The 20,337-nt window shown below is 56.9% G+C and overlaps 4 protein-coding genes across 10 annotated transcripts in view; 1 reads left to right on the forward strand and 3 right to left on the reverse strand.

The window, feature by feature from the left end:
- RNF123 (ring finger protein 123) overlaps positions 1 to 14,467 on the forward strand; it is a 49,622-nt gene extending 35,155 nt beyond the window's left edge. For both annotated transcript variants that reach the window (XM_065687057.1, XM_065687058.1), the window contains exons 34-39: positions 660 to 735; positions 1,403 to 1,487; positions 13,094 to 13,236; positions 13,612 to 13,706; positions 13,822 to 13,907; positions 14,022 to 14,467. In XM_065687057.1, coding sequence (XP_065543129.1) covers positions 660 to 735; positions 1,403 to 1,487; positions 13,094 to 13,236; positions 13,612 to 13,706; positions 13,822 to 13,907; positions 14,022 to 14,121 — 585 coding nt within the window. In that variant the 3' untranslated portion in view covers positions 14,122 to 14,467. The remainder of the gene's footprint in view (positions 1 to 659; positions 736 to 1,402; positions 1,488 to 13,093; positions 13,237 to 13,611; positions 13,707 to 13,821; positions 13,908 to 14,021) is intronic.
- On the reverse strand, positions 9,259 to 14,585 carry AMIGO3 (adhesion molecule with Ig like domain 3). Of its 3 annotated transcripts, none has more exons than XM_065687065.1 (2): positions 11,480 to 14,585; positions 9,259 to 10,923 (listed from the first exon to the last, which is right to left on the reverse strand). In XM_065687065.1, the coding sequence occupies exons 1-2, from the start codon at positions 11,540 to 11,542 to the stop codon at positions 9,721 to 9,723; spliced, it is 1,266 nt and encodes a 421-aa protein (XP_065543137.1). In that variant the 5' UTR covers positions 11,543 to 14,585; the 3' UTR covers positions 9,259 to 9,720. The 3 variants fall into 3 exon arrangements, with proteins under 3 accessions (XP_065543137.1, XP_065543136.1, XP_065543135.1); XM_065687064.1 differs by having other exon boundaries at positions 9,259 to 11,134; positions 11,480 to 11,561; XM_065687063.1 differs by having other exon boundaries at positions 9,259 to 11,568.
- An 18-nt stretch (positions 14,586 to 14,603) lies between these two features.
- GMPPB (GDP-mannose pyrophosphorylase B) lies at positions 14,604 to 16,831 on the reverse strand. Its single transcript, XM_065687084.1, has 7 exons — positions 16,587 to 16,831; positions 16,464 to 16,512; positions 15,659 to 15,960; positions 15,504 to 15,582; positions 15,280 to 15,407; positions 14,905 to 15,087; positions 14,604 to 14,735 (listed from the first exon to the last, which is right to left on the reverse strand). Exons 1-7 carry the CDS (start codon positions 16,794 to 16,796, stop codon positions 14,604 to 14,606), a joined length of 1,083 nt encoding a protein of 360 aa, XP_065543156.1. The 5' UTR covers positions 16,797 to 16,831.
- A 184-nt stretch (positions 16,832 to 17,015) lies between these two features.
- Positions 17,016 to 20,337, reverse strand: part of IP6K1 (inositol hexakisphosphate kinase 1) — a 38,913-nt gene continuing 35,591 nt past the window's right edge. For all 4 annotated transcript variants that reach the window (XM_065687339.1, XM_065687341.1, XM_065687338.1 and 1 more), the window contains one exon: positions 17,016 to 19,547. In XM_065687339.1, the coding sequence (XP_065543411.1) occupies positions 19,038 to 19,547 (510 nt within the window). In that variant the 3' untranslated portion in view covers positions 17,016 to 19,037. The remainder of the gene's footprint in view (positions 19,548 to 20,337) is intronic.

The raw sequence follows: 20,337 nt of genomic DNA on the forward strand, positions 1-20,337 counted from the left end.
GGTGCTCAGCTTGCAGCAGTTGTGTCAAGCCTGGAGGAGACCCCGCTCATCTCACTGGGGGTTTGGGTGAGAGCTAATGATGGCTAATGAAGTGTCTTTACAGTTGATTCCTTCTGTGCTGGTCTTAGGCAGAAATCTCTGCCTGTGGTGATGTTCTCTCAAGCAGAGAAGCAGATTCCTCTCTGTGCTCATCCTGTGCTTCAAGGCTGGGAGGTCCATCCAGCTGCCAGCTCCAGGCAGGGCAGGATGACTGCTGACATTGCTTTTGCCTACAGCTGCCACCCTGTTCTTCACAGCCTGTGGGTGTCCTAGGAACTGTAGCTTCTGCTTGCCAAGAGGTTTTGTCCACAGAACTAGCTTGGTTTCTTTAGGTGGGATTCAGATTTAGGTGGAAGATGCTGAGATTCAGGTGTCTTGACCTCAGACTGAGTTTTCCCTAGGAGGTTTGGGATTGGTACAACCAAAGTGGTAAGGTGCCATCTCCTTCATGCTAGGGCCAAACAAGGTCTGCTCTGTAAGCCTCTCTTGGTGCATTTACCTGCTCCCAGGCACCAAACCTGAACTATAAGGATGTCCTGCCCCAAAGCATGGTGTTTGGATGTGACTTACAGAAAGGCCCATTCAGATAATACAGAACCTCTCTGCTTTTCCTTGCACAGCTCTTGAACCAGGTGCTGAACCGTGTGACAGCTGAAAGGAACTTGTTTGACAGAGTGGTCAACCTGCGTCTGCCAGGTGAGTCTGTACATCAACAATGTGTCCCGCTCCATGCTGAATGAATACTCTTGGGAAGTGAGGGATGGCTTGTAGTGAAGGTCAGTGTAGAGGTCGATGGGATTAGAACTCAGGCCTGCACATCCCTGGCCTGGGAAGCCAGTCTGGTCCCACAGACTGCCATAGGAGTGCTGTCTTCAGAAGACATGTAAATCCTCCAGATGTAAATGAGTGTTGGTGCTCTTCCTAGGCCCTAAACCTCTGTCTGCTCAGCAGCTCTGGTACCCACCAGCATCTCTGTCCCCATGAGGCAGCTGATGCATGGGTCTGGCTGTCACAGTTAAAGTGGCAGCCATGCTGTGCTTGGACGAGGAGGTGTCTTGCTAGACACTGATCTGACATAGGTTAGGTGGTGCTGTTTGAAAGGTTCAGACCCTGGACAGATTGCAGTTTAGGTAGAGGCTTGGTTGCTGTGTTCTGCATTGTGTAAAGGGTGCACTGAATTGCTGAGGGAAGCTATTCTTAGCAATATCAGTCTTCTTCTTTGTGGAAGTGACTGTGGGCAGCTGAGTTGGATCTGGTAGCAGACTGGCTCCAGGTGCTGTGTTATGGGCATCCTGTATTTCCTGTAGAGCAGCTCTGCCTGTTGTGGTGGCATCAGCTCTACCTTTCTCTTTTGCTTTCATAGGGCTGGAGAGCGTGGACCATTACCCAATCCTTGTGGCTGTGACGGGGATACTGGTCCGGCTGCTTGTGGACACTGATGCTCAGGGGTGAGTGGCTTTTGACTCCCAAAGCACAGAGTCACTGCATGTGGCATTGCTTTGGGTGCTGGAGTACTCAGTGCCATGGGAGGTGTTGTAGGAGTGATGTTGGTGCATGGGGATCAACAGAGTGAGGTGAAGCAGATGTGATGGAGTATGCAGAAACCAAAGAGCCGCATGCCCCTGCAGGAACTGCATCCCAGTGCTGCTGGGTGCGAAACTCCTTCCTGTGGTGCAGGGAAGCCCTTATGAAAAGTAGCTACGAGGTGCTGTGCTGACAGCATATGTGTACCTTCCTCCTCAGGAAGGGGTCTGTCACTCAGTGTGACAGGACAGCTGCTGTTGGAGGCTGAGAGTGCTGCATGTAAAAGAGCTGTGCTGATGTGGTGACACAGGCAGTGCTGCAGCTCACAGCAGTGGGTGGGGGTTCATTAAATTTCCTTTGCTCTGGATTTATCTCAGGAAGGCATCAAATGTGTGCAGAGTCCTCTGGCTTCCCAAACCTGTGACACAAAATGAGGCAAATCCTGCCCAGGCACTTAGGTGATGCTGATTTTCAGATGAAGCAAATCTTGTCTTCGTGGTAACCACCTATTCAGAGAGATAGATAGCACTGGGGGAGTGATGTGGCTGGTCAAAGCTACATCTGACCTGTTGGTTTCTATGCATCTGTGCCTGCTTGTACCAAGTCCTGCAGATAAGCCTGATACCCTCTGCAGCTCTGCCTTTGCTCTCTTCCACTGTCGTTCGTAGGTGTCTTGCCTAGCCACTGCGCCCTGTAGGGTGCTGTAGGAGATGGGGCTCTTCTGTCTGTGCTGTATATCCTGCTTGTTTTCACATTTGAAGAACATGATAATCTCTGCTTTATGGAGAGCAGAGCCCCATCTGGCCAAGTATCTCAGCCCTGCAGCCAGTCTTTCAGTTTTTTCTCTCAAGGACTCAAAGATGTACTCAAATGTATCTAATTATATCCTGCCTCCGTGGCTGCTGCACCAGTCTCACAGCCCCACGTGTGACAGTGCCAACAGCTTAGCGCAAGGTCATTGATCAGTGGCCTTTCTGGACTAGGAGCAGGGGGGAATCTTGCTCGCCCTCAGAATCCTGCTCCGTGGAAAGGGCAAATATCATGAATTTGACGCAACAACTAGGCACTTCTTCCTGGAGGGAAGGGGGGATGTGATAAAGCAGTTCCCAGCATGCCAGGCAGGATGAGAAGGCCTTCACTTGCTCCCTGAACCTTGAACATCTGTCCCAGGCCAGGCTGCTTGTAGAGTCAAAGAGGGGAAGGGATAAAGCTTTTTCTCTGGCTCTCAGTGTAGCAAACTCTGAAGACCGCTGGGAAGATGGTAATGTGATAATCACATCCTTCCTAGCCTGCAGGTTGTCCTGGGGAGACAAAATGCTTCTAGACTGTGTCTTTACCTGAAAAGCCAGTTTTGCTTTGGGTTAGTAAAATTGAAGCAGGCAGTGTTAAAGGGGCTGTTCACCCTCAGGCCACATAGTCTCCTGTCTGCCAACAGCATCCTCCATGCCTGGGATAGCAGCAGGCTGCACAGTCACAAACCAGAGGTGCTGTCTCCTCTGATGTGCCATTTGGAAGTGTCAAGTCTCTGATCTTCAGGGGCTTTGTAGTCACCTCCTTTGTCACTGAAAAACAGAAATAAATACAAAATGGGGGAGTGATGCAAGAAAAGCGTCATGTCCTTATGGTGGACCTAGCTAAGCAGGAGAAGCACAAGGTGGAACGGGAGAAAGCCCAGGTAAAAATGTCTATAAACCAAAATGGTTCTATGTGATTTTGAAAAGCTCTGCAGTAAATCTGAGGTTTGGTATGTCACAGATCTATAAAAGGAAAGCAAACATTGCAGGGGACCCACTGAGGTCAATCAAGACAGAAGAATCAAGGCTGATGGCTTGGAGACCCTCTGCTGCTACCCAAGCAGAGGAGATGGGCAGCCTCATGGTAGAGAGCAGCATGGCTGCAGGCAGGGTACCTCACAGGGAAGGAAAAACTGATCCATTCACTCTCTTCGTAGCATTCTGAATAGAGGATTGGGGTGCGAGTGTTGTACCCTGCTTATAGAGTGGTTCTGTGCTGTGCAGGCATGTTGAAAAACAGCTAACAGGGATAGGATGGAGGGAAACTGCAGATATGAGAGGAAACACAGAGGCTTTTCTGCTGCCTTTGTGTTCCTTGAGGGTTTGGTGCTGATTTGCAAGTCTCTTGGCACCATCACTACAGGATGCTGAAGACTTAGAGGTGCCCTTGGTGTGAGCATAGCCCCATCCTCACAGTCACGCAAAACCAGGGTAATGGTACAGGTCAGCAACAGCTGGCCAGGAGCAGGGCAGTGGGAAGTGTCTGTTTGCATGTGTGCAAGCAAGAGGATGGTCCGTGGAATGGAAAAGGAGAATTTAAATCTTCCTTGGGTCTGTACGCTCCCATGGAGATGATTGCTATGGGTCTTGCTGCTCAAAGGATCCCATATGTAATCACAGTCTCCAGAGCAAACCCATTTATATGAACTCAGAAGGAGACAGCTTCTTCCTTCTCTTCCTCTCAGTGCAGCAAGCAGGATAACAGGACAGGCTTTTTTCCTTGCTTGGAAGCACTCTGCCCAGGCAGTGCTGGAAGCAGGTAGAAATCTCTTCCAGGTCTCATTTGGTAACTCCCAGATTGCCAGAAATCATAAACAGAGAGATTATCATCTGGCCCACATTTGCATGTAGGAACTTCTCTGTGGGAATTACTTGTGACACTAGCTGTTAGCCTGACTGGTCTCCTGCGAGAAGGCTCTGCCCCAGAGGATGACAGGGAATGAGATCTTGGGTGACTTCCTTGGTTTTGCTGTGTTTTTTCTGGTTGCCTCAAATGCAGCAAACCGATGCTGTACCAGGCACTCGGTTGGAAGGTGAGCAAGCTTTGTCCTAGGACAGAGAGGGTGGGTTCATCTGGAAGTGGAGAAGTGAAGTCCCATTTATGGAGCCAATGGGGAATGGGTGGGAGTAAAGAGAGCCAAAGCCCTGCCAACTCGCTCAGCTTCATTGTCAGGATGCAGCTGGATGCCTCAGCTGCTCCTTGCCCAGCACAGAACACTCAGACAGGCATCGAGTCCTCTTGCTACAGACACCTGACATCAGAGCCATTAAGCACAAGAAGAAAGAACCTTGCCCAGGCTGAGATATGATGAGGCAGTTGATACATCATACACCTTAGTCCCTGGGTGGAGCAGGCTCTGCTTTTGAGAGAAAATAAATGTGTTTCCTCACTGGGGATGGCTGGTGCTGCTTGTGGTTAACCAAAGCTTCTTGCCCACTTTGTCCAGGCTTACTGATCTTTGTAGCAGGGCCTGGAGATTTTGTGGCTCAGCTCCCTCTCTGTAATGAACTTTGCAAATGGGGCAAAGAATTAGTGCAGGGCACAGGTAGGGAGCTGCTGGCTCAAGCTGGGGTCCGTCAGCAGAAGGTCTTCTAGTTCACAGACAGGAGCATGGCAGTTGCCTGTCCCTTGAGGGCTTGCCAGGAGGGAGCAGGTGAGAGCAGGGCAGCCTGGTGCTGGGGCCTGGGCTCACCAACAGACAACAGCTTCTTCATTTAAAACTATTTTGGCCCTTGCAGTGTTGTCATGGGACTTGTTGGGCATCCTGACATGCTGCTCCCTCCCAGCCTCAGGTCTGACAGCAGCTGAGCAGCACCTACATTGCAGGGAGCCTCAGTGCCTGGCAGGGACAAGGAGGGATACTTGTGTGCTGCCTGTTCACCAGGCCCTAATGACTGAGCCTTGGTTTTGTGGGAGGAGAGGGAAGGCAGGATCTGGCAGGCTGAGCAGGTATCATCCCCGTGTTGGTCTGCTAAATAATTGAGCAGATTTTCTATCAAGCCTCTTTTGGAGTGAGCTAATGGAGCAGAGTTGGCCAGAGCTTCTGTAAGGATCCTGGCAAGAGCAAGCAGCAGGGGAAGAGGTGAGGCCCAAAGGTGAGGCTGTTGGTCCTCTGTGTGTGAGGGCATGTTGTAATTAGGACTGGGCATATGGGTTGGAACAGCTTTGTGGGAAGTGAGTGGCCATTCCAGAGCAGAGATGAGCTGTGCTGTGTCAGAGCTTGGCCACCGTTCCACTCCTTCGGCTTCCACCATGTGCCATTGACACCATGCCCTTGGAAGCATGGGGAGCAAGGCCAGGCCAGCGTGTTCCTCAGCCTTGCCCTTGACTGATGCTCTCGGTGTGAGTTTAGAGTGTTAGGACACATGCAAGGAGTCAGCAAACTTGTCTGCAGTGCAACTGTACAAGAAAAGACCTAAGCAGCCTTCAAGGTGTATCTCCAAGAGACTTCTGCCCAGAAGATGGAGAAGACAGGAGGGAAGAGCCCTGTGGTCACGAGGAACATGGTGGTACCAGCCAGCAAAGTACAGGATGGGGATCCTGTGCCAAAACCAACCACAGTGTGCCAGTGGGATGCTGAGTATGAGTCAGTGGGACTTGCCAGGAGCTGCAGCACTGGGCTGATATGATGTTGGGGTAATTCTGGCTGGATCCCCACCACTCTTCTCCTTTGTACAGTACAGATGGGTGCAGAGGTACTGGCAGGAGGGTGGGGATGGAGAGGTTCCTTGGGCAGAAGTAACACACTAGTAAGCAGAAAGGTGAGGATGCACCAGGTGGGGGAGGCAGGCCAAGCAGGATCTAGTTTTGGGGTCACCCCCATTGGAAAAGTCACAGAAGATCCCAGCCTGCAGGTTCCTAAACTCAGTCTGGTCACTCACCTACATGCTTGAGCACTGCTGGGATTCTGGGGACTTGGCGGGTCCCTGCTGGACATGGTAGTTCTCTATGGTCCTGTAGGACACTGTAATTACTGATCACTTAAATGCTAATGCTCCTTCAACATGGATTGATGAGCAAACTGTGGTGGAAGAAGGTGCCAGGAGCACTCAGCCTAAAGGAGTCCCTGCACGGAGGAACAGCTAGCTCAGACCTAAGTTTCATGGTTTAAAATGGAGTCTGGCCTTACTGATCTTAGTTTTTACAGGCTCCACACCAGAGCAGCGGGGCTGCCAAGGCTGGGATCTCCTGGCTCCTTGGGGCTACTGGGAACACACTGGGAGGCAGGAGCAGGCATCTTGTGGGACAGCACCGGGCTTTCCTGCTTTGAGCTCTTTGGAAAACTTTGAGGAAAGGATTCAGGTCCAGCCATGGCGTGTCCAGGCAGGAGCTGGCATTCAGTGCACCCATATTGTCCTGGCTGAGCTGTACTGGGGGAGACAGGAGTCAGCCTTGGAGGCTGGTCACAAAACCCAGTCCTTATCCCTGTGTGCTGGGGACATAGAGCTTTGTGCTGATCCTTTGCTTTACCCTGCAGAGTCAAGGAGCAGAAGGCCACTTTGGCAGCAAGCCGGGGCTGTAATGGTGGAAAAAGCTGCCAAGAGAGGACAGCGTATTCCTCTGAGAGGATCCATTACATTTCCCAACTCCCCCCTGTCAGGGAGGCAGTGTTCCGGGCTATGTTTTTCCTTGCTGAGATGTTTTGCCTTTCAAGCTGCTTAATGAACAGCTTTGACAGTTCAAACTGCCTTGCCTTGCTGGTTGGAGCAGCAGTGTGGTGTGGGGTCCTTCCCCAGCATCAGGAAGGTGTGAAACACAGCAGCAGCATTTTCCTGGGTAAAGGCAGGGGGGAGACCTTGGGGGCAGCACTGACACAAACCTCAGGTGTGTTGTCCCCGGTATAGTGGGGCTCAGACTTCCTGCAGGGATAGGAGTATTGCAGCCAGCCTAGAAGAGCTGTCCTGCAGGCTGGAGTGTCCCCAGAGGGGAGCCCTCAGGAGTTTTTTCACACTCCGGTTTCCCCGAGGTTCAGTCATTAGCCACAGCCAAGGATGCAGGTTTGCAGAAGCATTAATGCCTGGGAAGTTGATGGAGACCTACAAGGTCCTACAAAGCAAGGAGACCTACAAGGATGGCAAGAGGTTTTTACCTGGGCCCTGTTGGCTAGGTCTCTTTCCCAGATACTCCCAGGGCAAATTCAATCCATCCTTCCCATGGGATCCCTGCCTGGCTGTAAAACCAGGGGATGGCATTGCCTCATCCATTCTCAAGGGACATGATACCACTCACCTGTCCATCTGACACCGACGCACCTCATCACCCTGCTGTAGCTCCCCAGTGGGGCCAGCTCAGCATTGCAGGCTCATCAGGAGCTGTGCACTGAGAGGAGGTGACAGGCTGGCAGCAGCAGGGGTGAGGGTGCAGGCTGCGGGGCCTGTCACTCCGCATCTCATCGCCTGTGCTGACTGCTAGGCAGTGGCATGGGATGCGCGGTACTGGGGCATGTATCACATGAGGCTGTGAGCAAGGCTGGTGTCAGGAGGGGCACTGGGAGGTTGAATCAGGATAGCTGCTTTCCAAATGCTCTCTGCTGCTTGAATGGGTGAGGGGTTTCCAGCAAGTGCTTTGGGCAGGGTTGACTGGGGAAAAAAAGCCCAAAAGCTGCTTGTTTCATGGCTGAAAGAGTTGAAGGATGGGTGCTAGCACTGCCCTGATGCTGCAGGGACCTTCCCCTCCCACCAGTCACAGTGCTGCCAGCAGCTCTTGGTGCTGTGGTGCATGGCCATGGGGGGCTGTGGGTTAGAGGGAATGTTTGTGAAGGGTCCTAGTTCCTTTTTGTGCTGCCCAGGTTGTGTCTGAGCTGTGCTCCTGCAGCAAGGTGGGCCCGGCATCCCGGGTGCTGCAGGTGACAGCCATATGCTCCTGTTCGGCTGTGGCTGGGATCATGGTGGCCAGCAGATGGGGGGACACCCTTATCCCTCTGCAGGACTAGGCAGGCAATATGGGGGGGTAGAGCTGCTCCTTGTGCCAGGGCTGGGTGCTGGGAAAGCAGCAGAAGTGTCCAGTGAGGTGGGGGCTCTGTTTGCTGAGGGCACGGAGACTCACAGTCTCTCCAGATTGCCTCTCCCCTGTTCGTCCCTTTTGGGATCTGGTTGTGCCCTTGTGTCAGTAGGTGCTGCTCTCTTCCAGCCCTCAGGCATCACTTTGCAGACCTGCTCTTGGGGACAAGGCACTTGATGCCCTCTTGCACCAGCCCCAGGCCACCAGCTCTGTCTCACCATTTAACCCCCTCACTGATGCCACCCTAAAGCCGTTTGATGGGAACAGAGGCTGCAAAGCCCAGTGCAAATCTGTGTACTGGGCCAGCAGAAATTCAGGGCTCCCTCAGACCACCCCCAGCTGCCACCACTGTGCCCAGGGGTTGCAGGGTGTCTGCATGCTGCTGCCCTGCAAGGGCAAGGAGACACTCAGCCCAGCGTAAGCTTAAAAAAATAGGCATTTTTATTTCAATGTAACTAGAGAATTACAACCCAGGAGAGGAGAGGATTACTCACATTTATCGATAGGCTTATTAGATTACTGCCTAAATAGCTGTGCTTTAGCAGTGCGTTTGTCCGCCTCAAGGAGAAGCAGTGAAGGGGGGTGATGCATCCGAGACCTCATCGTCCTTGGTGGCATGAGGAGCTCTGAGCAATGCGGCCGGGCACTGTATCACATCACCTCATCCTGCCGTGACTATTTACAGCTTCTTGGGAAGCAAAAGCTTGTGATGTTTGCTTGGCTGCATGGTCAGGGGCTGAGCTGCATCTCTTTCCTGCATGGCCACCACTGGGAAGGGGGTGCCTAGCCCCCTTGTGACAGGGCCATGCTCTCCTCAGCTCCCAGGCACGGTATATTGATGGGGATGGCAGGGGCTGGAAGAGGACAGTGGCATTGCCACCCCCAGGGACCCAGCAGGGGCTGGAAGAGGACAGTGGCATTGCCACCCCCAGGGACCCTGGCATGAGCAAGGGCAGTGCTGCGCTCATCATGGCTGTTCCTTGGTGTGGGGGTCTGTGCCAGTGGCACCGTGTTTGGTCTTATGCCCAGGGATGTGGCAGACCACCAGACTCCGTGTCACCATTAGGGAGCTTGGGTGCCCTCATGAAGCGGGGGTTTCTCAGGCATGCTGGATTCATCAGCATTGCCCTTATGCTAACAAGGCCATTGCCTTGCTCACACAAGTAGCTCTTGCCAGGCACTGGTATGTCCCAGCCCAAAACCCACCGGAAGCTCATGGCTGAAGCAGTTGTGGGTGATGCTGATCACCCTTGTGGGTTGCAGTCAAGCCAGGAATTCAGGGTGTTCAATAATCCTGCAGCAATGGAGGAGAAGAGCTCTTGGAATGCCTCAGTGTTGACGAGGGCACTCGGCTCTGCTCCGCTATGACACGATGGGGGTGTCTGAAAAGACGGAGCTGATGGACTCTGAGTCTGACTTGAGCTGCAGGACCTTGGGGTGCTTGGGGTCAGGGAAGTCCTCGCCGAGGGCCAGGCGGATCTTGCCATTCTGTGTCTCCCTGATGGGCTCGAGGAATACCACATGCTTGTTGGCACTGACCTTGCGGTTGGGCCCGTCAGTGGCGGGGGGAGTGGTGCTGAGGATGGAGGACTGGGCGCTGCACTCCTGCGGAGGGCTGAGAGGAGCTGGCTTCTTGCAGCAGTTCAGGCAGCGGCAGGGCGTGAGGTACAAGTAGATGAGCACCAGCACCAGGCTCACGATGCACCCCAGCAGGGTCGTGAGGCCGGTGCTAAAGGTCTCCCCATCCGGCTTGGGGTAGTGGACCGTCACATTGACCTCACACAGCCTGCTGAAGTTGTGGGGGGTGTTGATGGCCAAGCCTACGTAGACCCCTGAGTGCCAGGGCTTGGCCGCTGCTATCTTCAGGCTGCCGTTGTGGTAGACTTCCAAGGAGCGGTTGCTGTTCCCTGGGTGTTTGATGGGCTCGTGGTGTGGGGAGATCCACATGTAGGTGGTGGCTGCCGCCGGCAGGCTGGTGTTGCAGGTGAGCAGAAGGGTCTGGCCCACCATCACAGGGAAGGGCAAGGGGTGCACGTCTTCAGGGCCCGTCGAGCAGTTCTCAAACATGTGGTTATATTTGAGGAACTTGATCAGGGACCGGGGCACGTTGTCAGACACCTTGCAGGTATGTTCCTCAAAAAAATCCTTCACAGAGCTGAAACCTCGCTGCTTCCAGCGCTGGAGCATCAGGTAGAGCGGGCAGCTGCATCTGATGGGGTTGTTGTGCAGGTACAAACCATTCCTGATGTTTTCGGGCAGAGCTGCCAGCTGCTCCACAGGGATGCTGCTCAGGCTGTTGGAGGAGAGGTCCAACGTGCGGAGGCTGTAGTTCCCCAGCCCTTGCACCGAGTGGAAGGGGAAGGTGGTGAGGTTGTTCCAGCTCAGGTAGACTTTCCGCAGGCCGCTCAGCTTAGCAAAGGCATTTTCATCCACTCGAGTGATGTGGTTGTTGTAGAGCAGCAGCTCCTCCAAGCTCACCAGCATGTCAAAGTAGTGTGTCTCCACAGCATGCAGGCGGTTGGAGGACATGTCGAGGTGCCGCAGGTAGGAGGCATTGTGGAAAGCCTGCAGAGACAGGTCCTTAATCTGGTTGTGACTGATGTGGAGGGCCTCGAGGTGTGGGACGGCGGCCAGCCAGCGGTCGTGGAGCTGGGTGAGGGCATTGTGGCTGAGGTCCAGGGTGGTGGCGGTGGGTGGCAGCGCATGGGGCACATGCTGCAGCATCTGCCGGCTGCAGCTCAGCAGGTCAGAGGTGCAGATGCAGGTACTGGGGCAGCTGCGGGGCAGTGGGGAGGCATGGGGAGCATGGCCATGGGCACACAGCTGGAGCAGCAGCAGAAGCTTCACCACCCGTGGCCAGAGCTGGTCTGCGGGTGCTCGTGGGGACATTGTGCTAGGCAGGAGACTCTGTACAGCCCGGCAGCACAGCCAGGCTTGATAAGACAAGAGGAAATGTGCCCCAGTCCTCCCCGGTCTACCCCTGTGTTGCCCTGGCTGGGGGCTCTACCAAGCATCCATAGATGCCGCTTTGCACCCTGTAGAGGAGGATCCCGCTTCCAGCTGTGGGGCTTGGTAAGAGTTAAAGGGTGGCATCTCCCTGCGCAGCGAAGCTGCCTCGTACCTGTGCTCCAGCTGACCGCGGGCTGTCCAGCACTGAGGTGCAGGGGGAGCCGGTGTCCAGCATCAGGGAGCTGAGATGCTCTGCTGCTTCAGCACTGTTTCGGGATGAGCGAGCGCCTCGCTGCTTCCTGGAGCCCCGTGTCTCTGGAATGCCAAGTTTCTCGGGGCTCAGTGCCGCCACGGCACATCCCCACGCTCCTGCCGCCGCTGAGCCCCGTCCAGCAGCCAGCTCCCTCCCGGCCAGTATCTCCCGGGAGCTGGGCTCGCCGCGGGAGCGCGGTCCCGCTCCTGCCCCTATTTACGCGCTGGCGTGTGGGCTGGGCAGGATCCCATTGGTCCCAGCACGGGGAGTGGTGGCTGCAGTGGTGGCCATGGTCCACCCTTGTTGTCCTGCGAGCGGGCAGGGTGATGTGCAGACACCACCAGCCCTGTGCGGTTGCTTGCCCCAGGGGTGCTCAGGGCCGCTTTGCCGACCCTCCAGCCTCATTGGTGCACAGCTGCTGTCCCTCTGGCTGGAGAATGGCAGCCTCGACCGGCTGTAATCTGTAAGGCAGCCGTGCCGGCTGCTTCGCGACTGCCCAGACTCTGGGAGGATGCTGGAATAAATCCGCCCCATTGTCACCTCTGGGAGACCCTCATGTCCAGTCCTGCAGCCAGGCTGGGAGCAGAGATGGAGGTCATCAAACACACGCTCTACACCTACTGCTTAGCACCCAGTTGTAGTCCTTCCTGCTGCTCTCATCCTGCACGAGCTGGCAGGGACACCCCCCCCCCCCCCCAGCACTCCCAGCCATGGGGTGAGCCCCATAGCAGAGGGGGAGGCCATGGCAAGGAAGGGGTGGTCACAGGGTGAAGGACACGCAGGAATGTCATTATCCAGAGCCTGGGTGCGTTAGCGAGGAGCGGAAAACCAGGCTGGGGAATTGGTTTCCATTAGGGCAGCGAAAAGCTAATTTGGCGGCTGCGGCTGCCTGCGCATCAAGGGGCTGTTAACTCCCTCTGCCCCGGCCCAGGCTCAGCCTGTGCCACTGGCTTCCCCCTTGCATTGCCTCCTGCCTCGGTATCTGTGCTTGCCCCAGGGCTGGCCATGGAGCCAGCTCTGGTTCTTCACCAGGGCAGTGAACAAGCTGCAGCACCAGTGCCTGAAGGAAATACTAAGGTGACCTTCATCTGTCCTGCTGTCCCCACTGATGCTTGAAGCCAAGGAGAGCCATGACTGCTCCTTCCTGCCCTGTGGGGGCACCCACTTGCCCTCGGGGCATCTTGGTGCAGAGGCTGGGGGAGCACAGGCTGCTGCGTGGCAGCTCTCCCTTCACCCTTGTGCTCCGAAGCGAGGGCAGTGCTGGCTGCTTCAGCTGCCCTGCATCTCCAGCCGGGCACTGGTGCGTGAGGGCTGCAGCCTCAGCAAGTGCTGATGCACCATATCGATCCCCGGAGCCTCTGTGCAGAGGTGATGGAGGAGGAGGATGGCTGCTGCCCTTCAGCTGCATTTGAGCCTGTACTGATGATGCAGTGAATGGGGGGGGGTCCCTGGTCTGGGGGTGCAGCTGGGTGGTGGTTTGTGATCACAGGGGGGTTGTTCCTAGGGCAGAAGCCTGACTGTGTCCCTCCACAGGGTCGAGCGTGCAACGGCGGTGCTGCTGGCGGACCCCTGCTTCCAGCTGCGCTCCATCCAGTACCTGCTGGGCCACACTGAGCCCTCAGCCCTGGCAGCCGCTGCCCCGGCCACTGAAAAGCGTCATTTCTCCCTGCACACCTGTAAGTGCTGGCCCTGCGCTGTGCTAACCACTGCAGCCATGGCTGTGCCGGGCAGAGCAGGGCTGCCCCTGTGACGTGTCCCAGTCCCCTTCCTTAGCACTGGGGACAGTGGTCCATGGCCCCCTTGGCGTTCCCCAGCAGTGGCACTTGGGATGGGGCTGTGTCCAGTGCCTGCTTTCAGCAGTTTTGTCCCTTCGCAGCGCCCAGTGTCCATCTTGCTGCCCCAGCATGGGGATCCCTGTCCCCACCACCAGGCTCCCTGCCCTGGCTGGGCCCCAGGAGCAGTCGCAGCCACTCATGCATTGCCCAGCCACCTTGGGGCACATACATATGTGTGTCACGTTCACGCCACACACACCCAGTTTGTCCCCACAGACACAGATTACATCAGTACTGAGGAGCTGGTGAAGGTGGACAAGATGCTGAACCACCTGAGCGAGGAGTCCAAGCAGGCAGCTGCCACCACACTGGTGAGTGCCCCAGCCCGCTCCCCATGCTCAGCAGCGGCCCTGGCTCCTGGCAGAGCTGCCCTGGGATACAGGGCTTTTGCTGCTACTATTAACTGCCTGGTGCCTCCCACAACAGCCCACCAGTGAGGAAGACCTCTGCCCCATCTGCTACGCACACCCCATCTCAGCCATCTTCAGACCCTGTTCCCACAAGTCTTGCAAGTGAGTAGCTTCCATGTGTGACCCTAACACCAGGGTGACTGCCAGCACCTGCCCCCTCCTTCCGCCCTCCATGCTGTGCTGGGGGAGCTCACACTATGTCCTCCTCTGTCCCAGAGCCTGCATCAACCAGCACCTGATGAACAACAAGGACTGCTTCTTCTGCAAGGCCACCATCACAGGGGTGGACGACTTTACAAAGCCAGCCAGCTCATAAATACCAGCCCCACACCACGGGTTCCCTGCCACACACCAGCTTCTCCCTAAATACTCATGCTGGCCAGAGCAGAGGGGCTGCAGCGTGGGGCTCGGGGCTGCAGGGAGAGAGAGGCTGGTGGCGGGGGGTGCAGCATCCCACTGCCGAGCGTCTGGACCACAGCAGCCCCCTTGCCCCATGGGCCGTTCTCAGGGAGGGGAGCCCAAGGCCTCAGCGCTGTGGCAGCACTGGGAACACGCGGCAGTCCCAGGCCAGGGCAGGGGGCTGGGCTGGGCGCTCGGGCTGTTACCTTGCCCCTGGCTAGGGCCTGATTTCATGAAATGCAGCATTAAATTATTCTTCCTTATGTGGTGTCTTGAGACACGGGGAGGGGAAGCCAGGCCAGAGCTGGGGAGCGCGCCGGTGCTCAGGCCACGCTCAGGAGATGGAAATATAAATATTTAATCCAAGCCGGGAGCAGAGAGCCCAGTAGAGCCAGAGAGCTACATAATGATGCGCGGCTCTGGCACCGACTCAGAAATGGACTTGTGTGGCAGCACGTTGGCCCCATTGAGGTAGAGCTCGTCGTTGACGATGACATCCTCACCCAGCACCGTCACGTTCTCCATGCGCACCTGCCCCAGAGAAGCCCCATCACGCCTGCCCTGGCTCAGGTCTTGGTGCCACGCTCCTGCTCCTGCCCACAGGCACCGGCGCATCCCTCCATCCCTCCTTCCGCAGCCTGAGGCAGCAGGAGCGCAAGAGCTAAGCCCCAGTCTCCCACAGGGGCACCCACATCCTCACCCATTGCCCCACAGAGCAGCTCCAGCCGACAATGCAGGACTCCAGCCAGGAGTGGGAGCGAATGCGGGCCCCCTCCAGCACGGTGCAGCGCTTGATGCGCACCCCGTCCTCCACCACCACGCCAGCCCCGATCGTCACATTAGGGCCAATGACGCAGTTTGCCCCGATCTTGGCGCTGGGGTCCTGGAAGGAAGAGCGGCTGTGCCGGGACCGGGAGGGCAGAGCTCTCAGGCAGAGCTCTCAGCATGGCCCACACCACCCAGACAGTGCGTGGACAGCAGCCCACAGCTCGAGGACAGCAGCGAGGACAGTGGTGGGAAGACACAGACTGCACGATGTGTGCTAAGGGCCAGTGTGCTGGGGGCTGGCACTTACCACCAGCACATTCCCTACAACACCAGGCCCTGAGTGCAGCTTCTCAGGGTGCTGAGCCCGCAGTGCCTGCAGGTACATGCACATGCCCGTAAGGAAGTCCTTTGGCTGCCCGATGTCCATCCAGAAGCCTGTGGGAACAGAGAAGTTGTAACAGCCACCAGCACAGCGGTGACAGTGCAGGCAAGACCCCCCATGGTGCCTACAGTGTGTGCACAGCGCCTTACCCTGCAGCTCCATGGCGTAGAGCTGCCCTTCCTGCGCCATGGCAGGGAAGATCTCCTTCTCAATAGAGGTGGGGCGCAGCTGCAAGTACAGAACACAGGGCTGAGCCAGGGGCCTGGACCCCCAGCCTGGCCCAGCCCAGCATCCCAGCCTGTACCTGGATGCGCTGTAGGATGCCGGGGCTGAAGATATAGAGCCCAGCATTGATCTTGTTGGACACGAAGACACGCGGCTTCTCCACAAAGCGGCAGATGCGGCCGGTGCCGGGCTCACTCACCACCACACCGTACTTGGCCGGCTCCTCCACACGGGTCACCACAATTGAGCCCTCACCGCCGTGATGCCGGTGGAACTGGGCCAGTGCCGCAAAGGGGAACTCGCAGATCACGTCGCTGTTGAGGACAAAGAAGGGCTCCCCGTCCTCGGCCAGCAGGTCCCGCGCCAGTGCCAGCGGCCCCGCTGCCCGGCCATCAGTGATGCCACGGGGACAGGGTGAGCCCAGTGCCTGGCCTCACCTGTGCCCATCCCAGCTCCCCAGTGCCCCAAGATCCTCACTCAGTCCCACTGCCCCTGGGCCTTCCTGTGCCTCTGCTGACACCCCTCGTCCCCCTCATCCTGTCCATGCCCATCCTGGCGTACCCCTCACCCCACCCTTGCTCATTCTGGTGTAGCCCTCACCCTTGTCTTGCCTATGCCCAATCGTGGTGTATCCCTTGCCATGTCCCAAGGCCTTACAGCTGTACCCATCTGTACCGTCCCTGCTCTCAGCATCCCCCAGCCCTACCCATACCCAGACTGCTGTCCCCAGTGCCCCCTCCTCCGGTTGTCCCCCTGCCAACCTCCCAGTGTCCACTTCGGTCTGGTCCCCCGCAGCCCACGCCGCTATCCCCGGACTTCCTCTGTCCTGCCTGCGCCAGCCCGAGCCCCAGCGCCTCCAGCCTTGTCAGCTGCCCGCACCCTACCTGTGCCCAGCGGCTCCTTCTCGTGGGACAGGGAGATGCGGATGCCGAGCTGCGGGCACAGTGTGAGCGGGGGGTGCGAGCCGGGGGCCGCGGCTCGGGACGGGGGCCGCTGGGGACCCTTACCCGCTGCTCCTGCTCCCGCATGGCGGCTCCCAGCGCCTCCGACATGTAGCTGACGGCCAGCACCACGTGGGTGACGCCCGCGCGGCGCAGGGCCTCCAGCTGGTGCAGCAGCACCGCCTTGTTGCAGAACTCCACCAGCGGCTTCGGCCGGCTCAGGGTCAGCGGCCGCAGCCGCGTCCCGAAGCCCCCCACCAGGATCAGCGCCCGCATCGCCCCGCGCCACGTCAGCACCGCGCGCCGCCGCGTCACCGGCACGCCCCCCGCCCCGCCCCGGCTCCTACCGCCCGCCCCGCCCCGGGTCCTAGCGCCCGCCGCTGCTGACGGCCCGCCCCCAGGCCTGCCGCCCGCCGAGGGGCGAGAAGGGTTCAGCCGCACCCGCGGTCCTGCCCCAGCCCAGCCCCCAGGAACAGGCAGGCACGGCACACCACGGACAAAAACAGATCCTTTAATGGTTTTTGGTTCTCTGTGAAGCACAAACGGGGTGATTATTCATGTAAAAACAAACAGGGTTGAGGCTATGTACAAGCTGTGCAGTCCCACTGCCGTGGTCCAAAGGGGAGAGGGGCAGGCAGGGCCCCGGCCCTCACACCTCACCCTGGCCAAGCGAGGACAGGGAAGCCGGGGGGAGGCCGAGATGCCTCCCAGGAAGGAGCCTGCGCCTGCCCAAGCACAGCCCACAAGGGACAAGGGCATGCACAGGGGGGGCTGCGATGGGCAACACGGCTGTTGGGAGGTACCCAAGACACCCACAACTACAGCCCTCAGCCCCCCTTGCTCTGTCCAGCCCCCCCGGCTCCCCAACATCCCCATGGGCCCTGCCTGGTGCGGCAGTGACTCGCAGAAGCAATGAAGTAACCCAGCACAGGGCAGTGTGGTGTGAATAAAGGTCCTCAGCCAGAGAGCCGCAGGGGAGTAGTGGCTTAGGAGACAGGCAGGGGTACGGTTCAGGACAAAGCTGGCACTTCCCTTGCCCCTTCCACACACAGTGCCATGGGCCTGTGCCTGCTGTCGCTAGCCAAGCACTGACAATTCCCAAGCAGACTGTGCACACACCAAGTCAGGACACATGCGACATGCGAGTATTCCCTAAACAAGCTTTCCTGAAGTGTAAAAACAAAACCAGACCAACCTCACCAGTACCCAGGCGGCCCCTCCAGCAGCCAGGGTAATGGGAACAAACACCATGGAACAAGCCAGTGACACTTGAGGGTCCCAGCACAGAAACATGGGGTGGGAGGTGATGCAGACCAGGGTATGGTTTGGTACCACCAGGCCACAGTATCAAACATTAATGCCCTCATCAAGGGAGGCAGTGGGTAACACACAGGCTCAGGGAGGGCACCTGGGCAGCAGAGCACACCCCGGCTGGCTGCTTCACCTACAGACTGGTGGTTTATTTGGGGAAAGACTGACCCCGTGAAGCAAAGCTAAACAGTCAGGCCCTAGCACTGGCTGCTCAGCCAGGGGCCCCCTCACCTGCCCCCCCGAGCCCCTTAGGGAGGAGGAAGGGGGTCAGCCCTAACCGTCAGCCTCCCCCTTCCATCATCCCCATGCATGGACCAGCCAGAAGGGCCAGAGGGGAAGAGGGCAGACTGGGGCTGGAGGGACACACACACGTAGGACCTGTGGGACCAACATTACAGGACAGGAAGGGTTGAAATGGTCCGAAATGCCCCGCTGCACAGCTAGGGTCACGTTAACTGCTACAGATACTATTGCTAGCCCATGAGCTGAGTTCTTGCTTGGTCAATGGTCCAGGGCAGAGTTACTCTTACCAAGCCCTGTGCCTGCCCCGGGCTTGAGCACAACTGCAGGTGTGCAGCATTCCCTCCCGGCCACAGCTCTGCCACGGGTTGCATTTGGTCATTTTATTTCCATGTTTGGGTTGGTTACTCACAGTGCCCAAACAGCAGAAAAAGGCAGCATCAAAAGCAAAGCCCCATCAGCAAAACCCAGGGCAGAGCTCACAACACCAAATGCATGGACCAGCACCTGTGCTGCTCACCGTCAGCCCCCCAGACACTGCCAACTTCCAAATAACTCAGGAGAATTTCAAAGGGAAGGCTCTCCCAGGGGCACCTGAGGTAGGAGGCTCCTCATGCCACAGCTCCAGCCCCCCTGGAGAGCCCGGGCTCTCCTGCTTTCTCTTCCCTATGTCTAGGTCCTCCCTCCAGACTGCATACACAAAGAGTGAAGAACCAGGACACCCAACACCCAGCAGGCATCTACAGAGCCTCCTCCAGAAGGCAGAGCTAGTGTGGTTGGAAGCATCTGGCCAGCAGGAGGAGCTCTTCCATCCTGCTTCCCCTCAGCTCTTCTATCCAAGTACATTTAAAAACAATGGAGCAATACAATTGTTTAAAACCAAAGTTGTCTGCTTTTTTCCTGTGGTAGTAGGTGGTCGTGTCTGCTCCTGCCACCATGACAAGATTAAGAGGGCGCAGCTCAGGGCTACTGGTTTTCCTCACGCATCTGTTCCATGATGTTGATGAGGCTTTCCAGCCCGAACATGTAACCCATGTCGGGTCCGTCATGCACTGTGGGGTCATCCCGAAAGCCTTTGAACGTGCTATGTGCAAAGTCAATCATACGCACATCCACCTTGGGCTGGGCCGAGGAGCTGGGCTCTGTGCTGCCGCCATCCTGCGGGCTCTCTGGGGCAGAGCTGTCCACCCGCTTGAGGCGCATCTCCGGACGGCGCTCCACAAACATTCCTGCCCTGCTGTCCTTCCCATCATAAATGATGAGGAGGGAGCTGGAGTAGAAGCGGTAGGAGGCCTGTCTTTCCAAAACTGCCTTCAGGCTTCGCAGTTTGGTGAGGATAGGCTCAAAGAGGTCTTTGCGAAGCTCAATGCCGTTATGGAGATACTGGTAGAGAGCATTACGGAAGCCCTCGATGGAAAGACCACGTCCATAGTACTTATTCCTGCATAAGTAATGCCCTGTGTCCAGCTGATAGACCTGGAACACCAAAAGAAATGCTTATCAAGTGGGAGCAACAGGTTAAGGTCACACACAGAGAGCCCTGAGCTGTTCTGCACTGACAGGGCAGAGGGGACTCATTCTGTCCCACCAAGCCCAAGAGTGAGGAGGAAACAGCTCTGCCTGTTCCCTGAACTCCACAGCAGCTCAAGGGTGCATTCCACAGGCACAGCCACAATGCCCAAACAATGACAGTCTCTTCCAGGACACCATCAGGCGTCTCATCAGTCTGAGTGTCCCCAAGAGGCATGGCACAAGAGACTCCAAACGCTTAGAAAGCAAAGTCTTACAGCAACCTGGAGCTGCCAATACGTTACTGCGGCCATTGTGTGGCACGTGATTAATGAGGGCCCCTGACTGCTTGTGAGTCTGTGGGCAGAGACCTGGATCGCAAGATCCTTCTGCAGGCGGGGAAAGGAGCAACAACTGCACAACAGCAAATCCTTGTGTGCAGGGTCCAGTCACAAGAAGAGGGCAACTTTTTAACTTTCACTTCAGTACAGGAGCAAATGCCAGCAGCTGCTGGGATGGAGGGACACGTCCCTCCCCAGGCACCATGACTCCAGCTGAACAATACGCCACAAAAATGATTTTATTAGAAAACACCCTAACTGTCTGTGAACAAAACAGCTTTGGCTAAACCAGGCCATCTCAGGAGAAGTAGGTTCCTTTGTTCTAGTTTTAGAAACAAAGACAAAAAGCATGTCGCATGAACACTGGTGTACTTACCTGAAGTGGGAGACTAACTCAGTGCTCAGAACGGGAAAGT

Source organism: Lathamus discolor, chromosome 7 (assembly GCF_037157495.1).
Source record: "Lathamus discolor isolate bLatDis1 chromosome 7, bLatDis1.hap1, whole genome shotgun sequence".
Taxonomy (NCBI): Eukaryota; Metazoa; Chordata; class Aves; order Psittaciformes; family Psittacidae; genus Lathamus; species Lathamus discolor.

Excerpts from the sequence above, each read along its gene's own strand:
- AMIGO3 (XM_065687063.1), bottom strand. The coding sequence starts at position 11,247 with ATGTCCCCACGAGCACCCGCAGACCAGCTCTGGCCACGGGTGGTGAAG.
- GMPPB (XM_065687084.1), bottom strand. The coding sequence starts at position 16,796 with ATGCGGGCGCTGATCCTGGTGGGGGGCTTCGGGACGCGGCTGCGGCCG. Across the intron at positions 15,961-16,463 it reads GAAGGAGCCGCTGGGCACAG|CGGGGCCGCTGGCACTGGCG; the intron begins GTAGGGTGCGGG and ends ATGGCCGGGCAG. Across the intron at positions 14,736-14,904 it reads GCTGCTCTGTGGGGCAATGG|GTGCGCATGGAGAACGTGAC; the intron begins GTGAGGATGTGG and ends TCTCTGGGGCAG.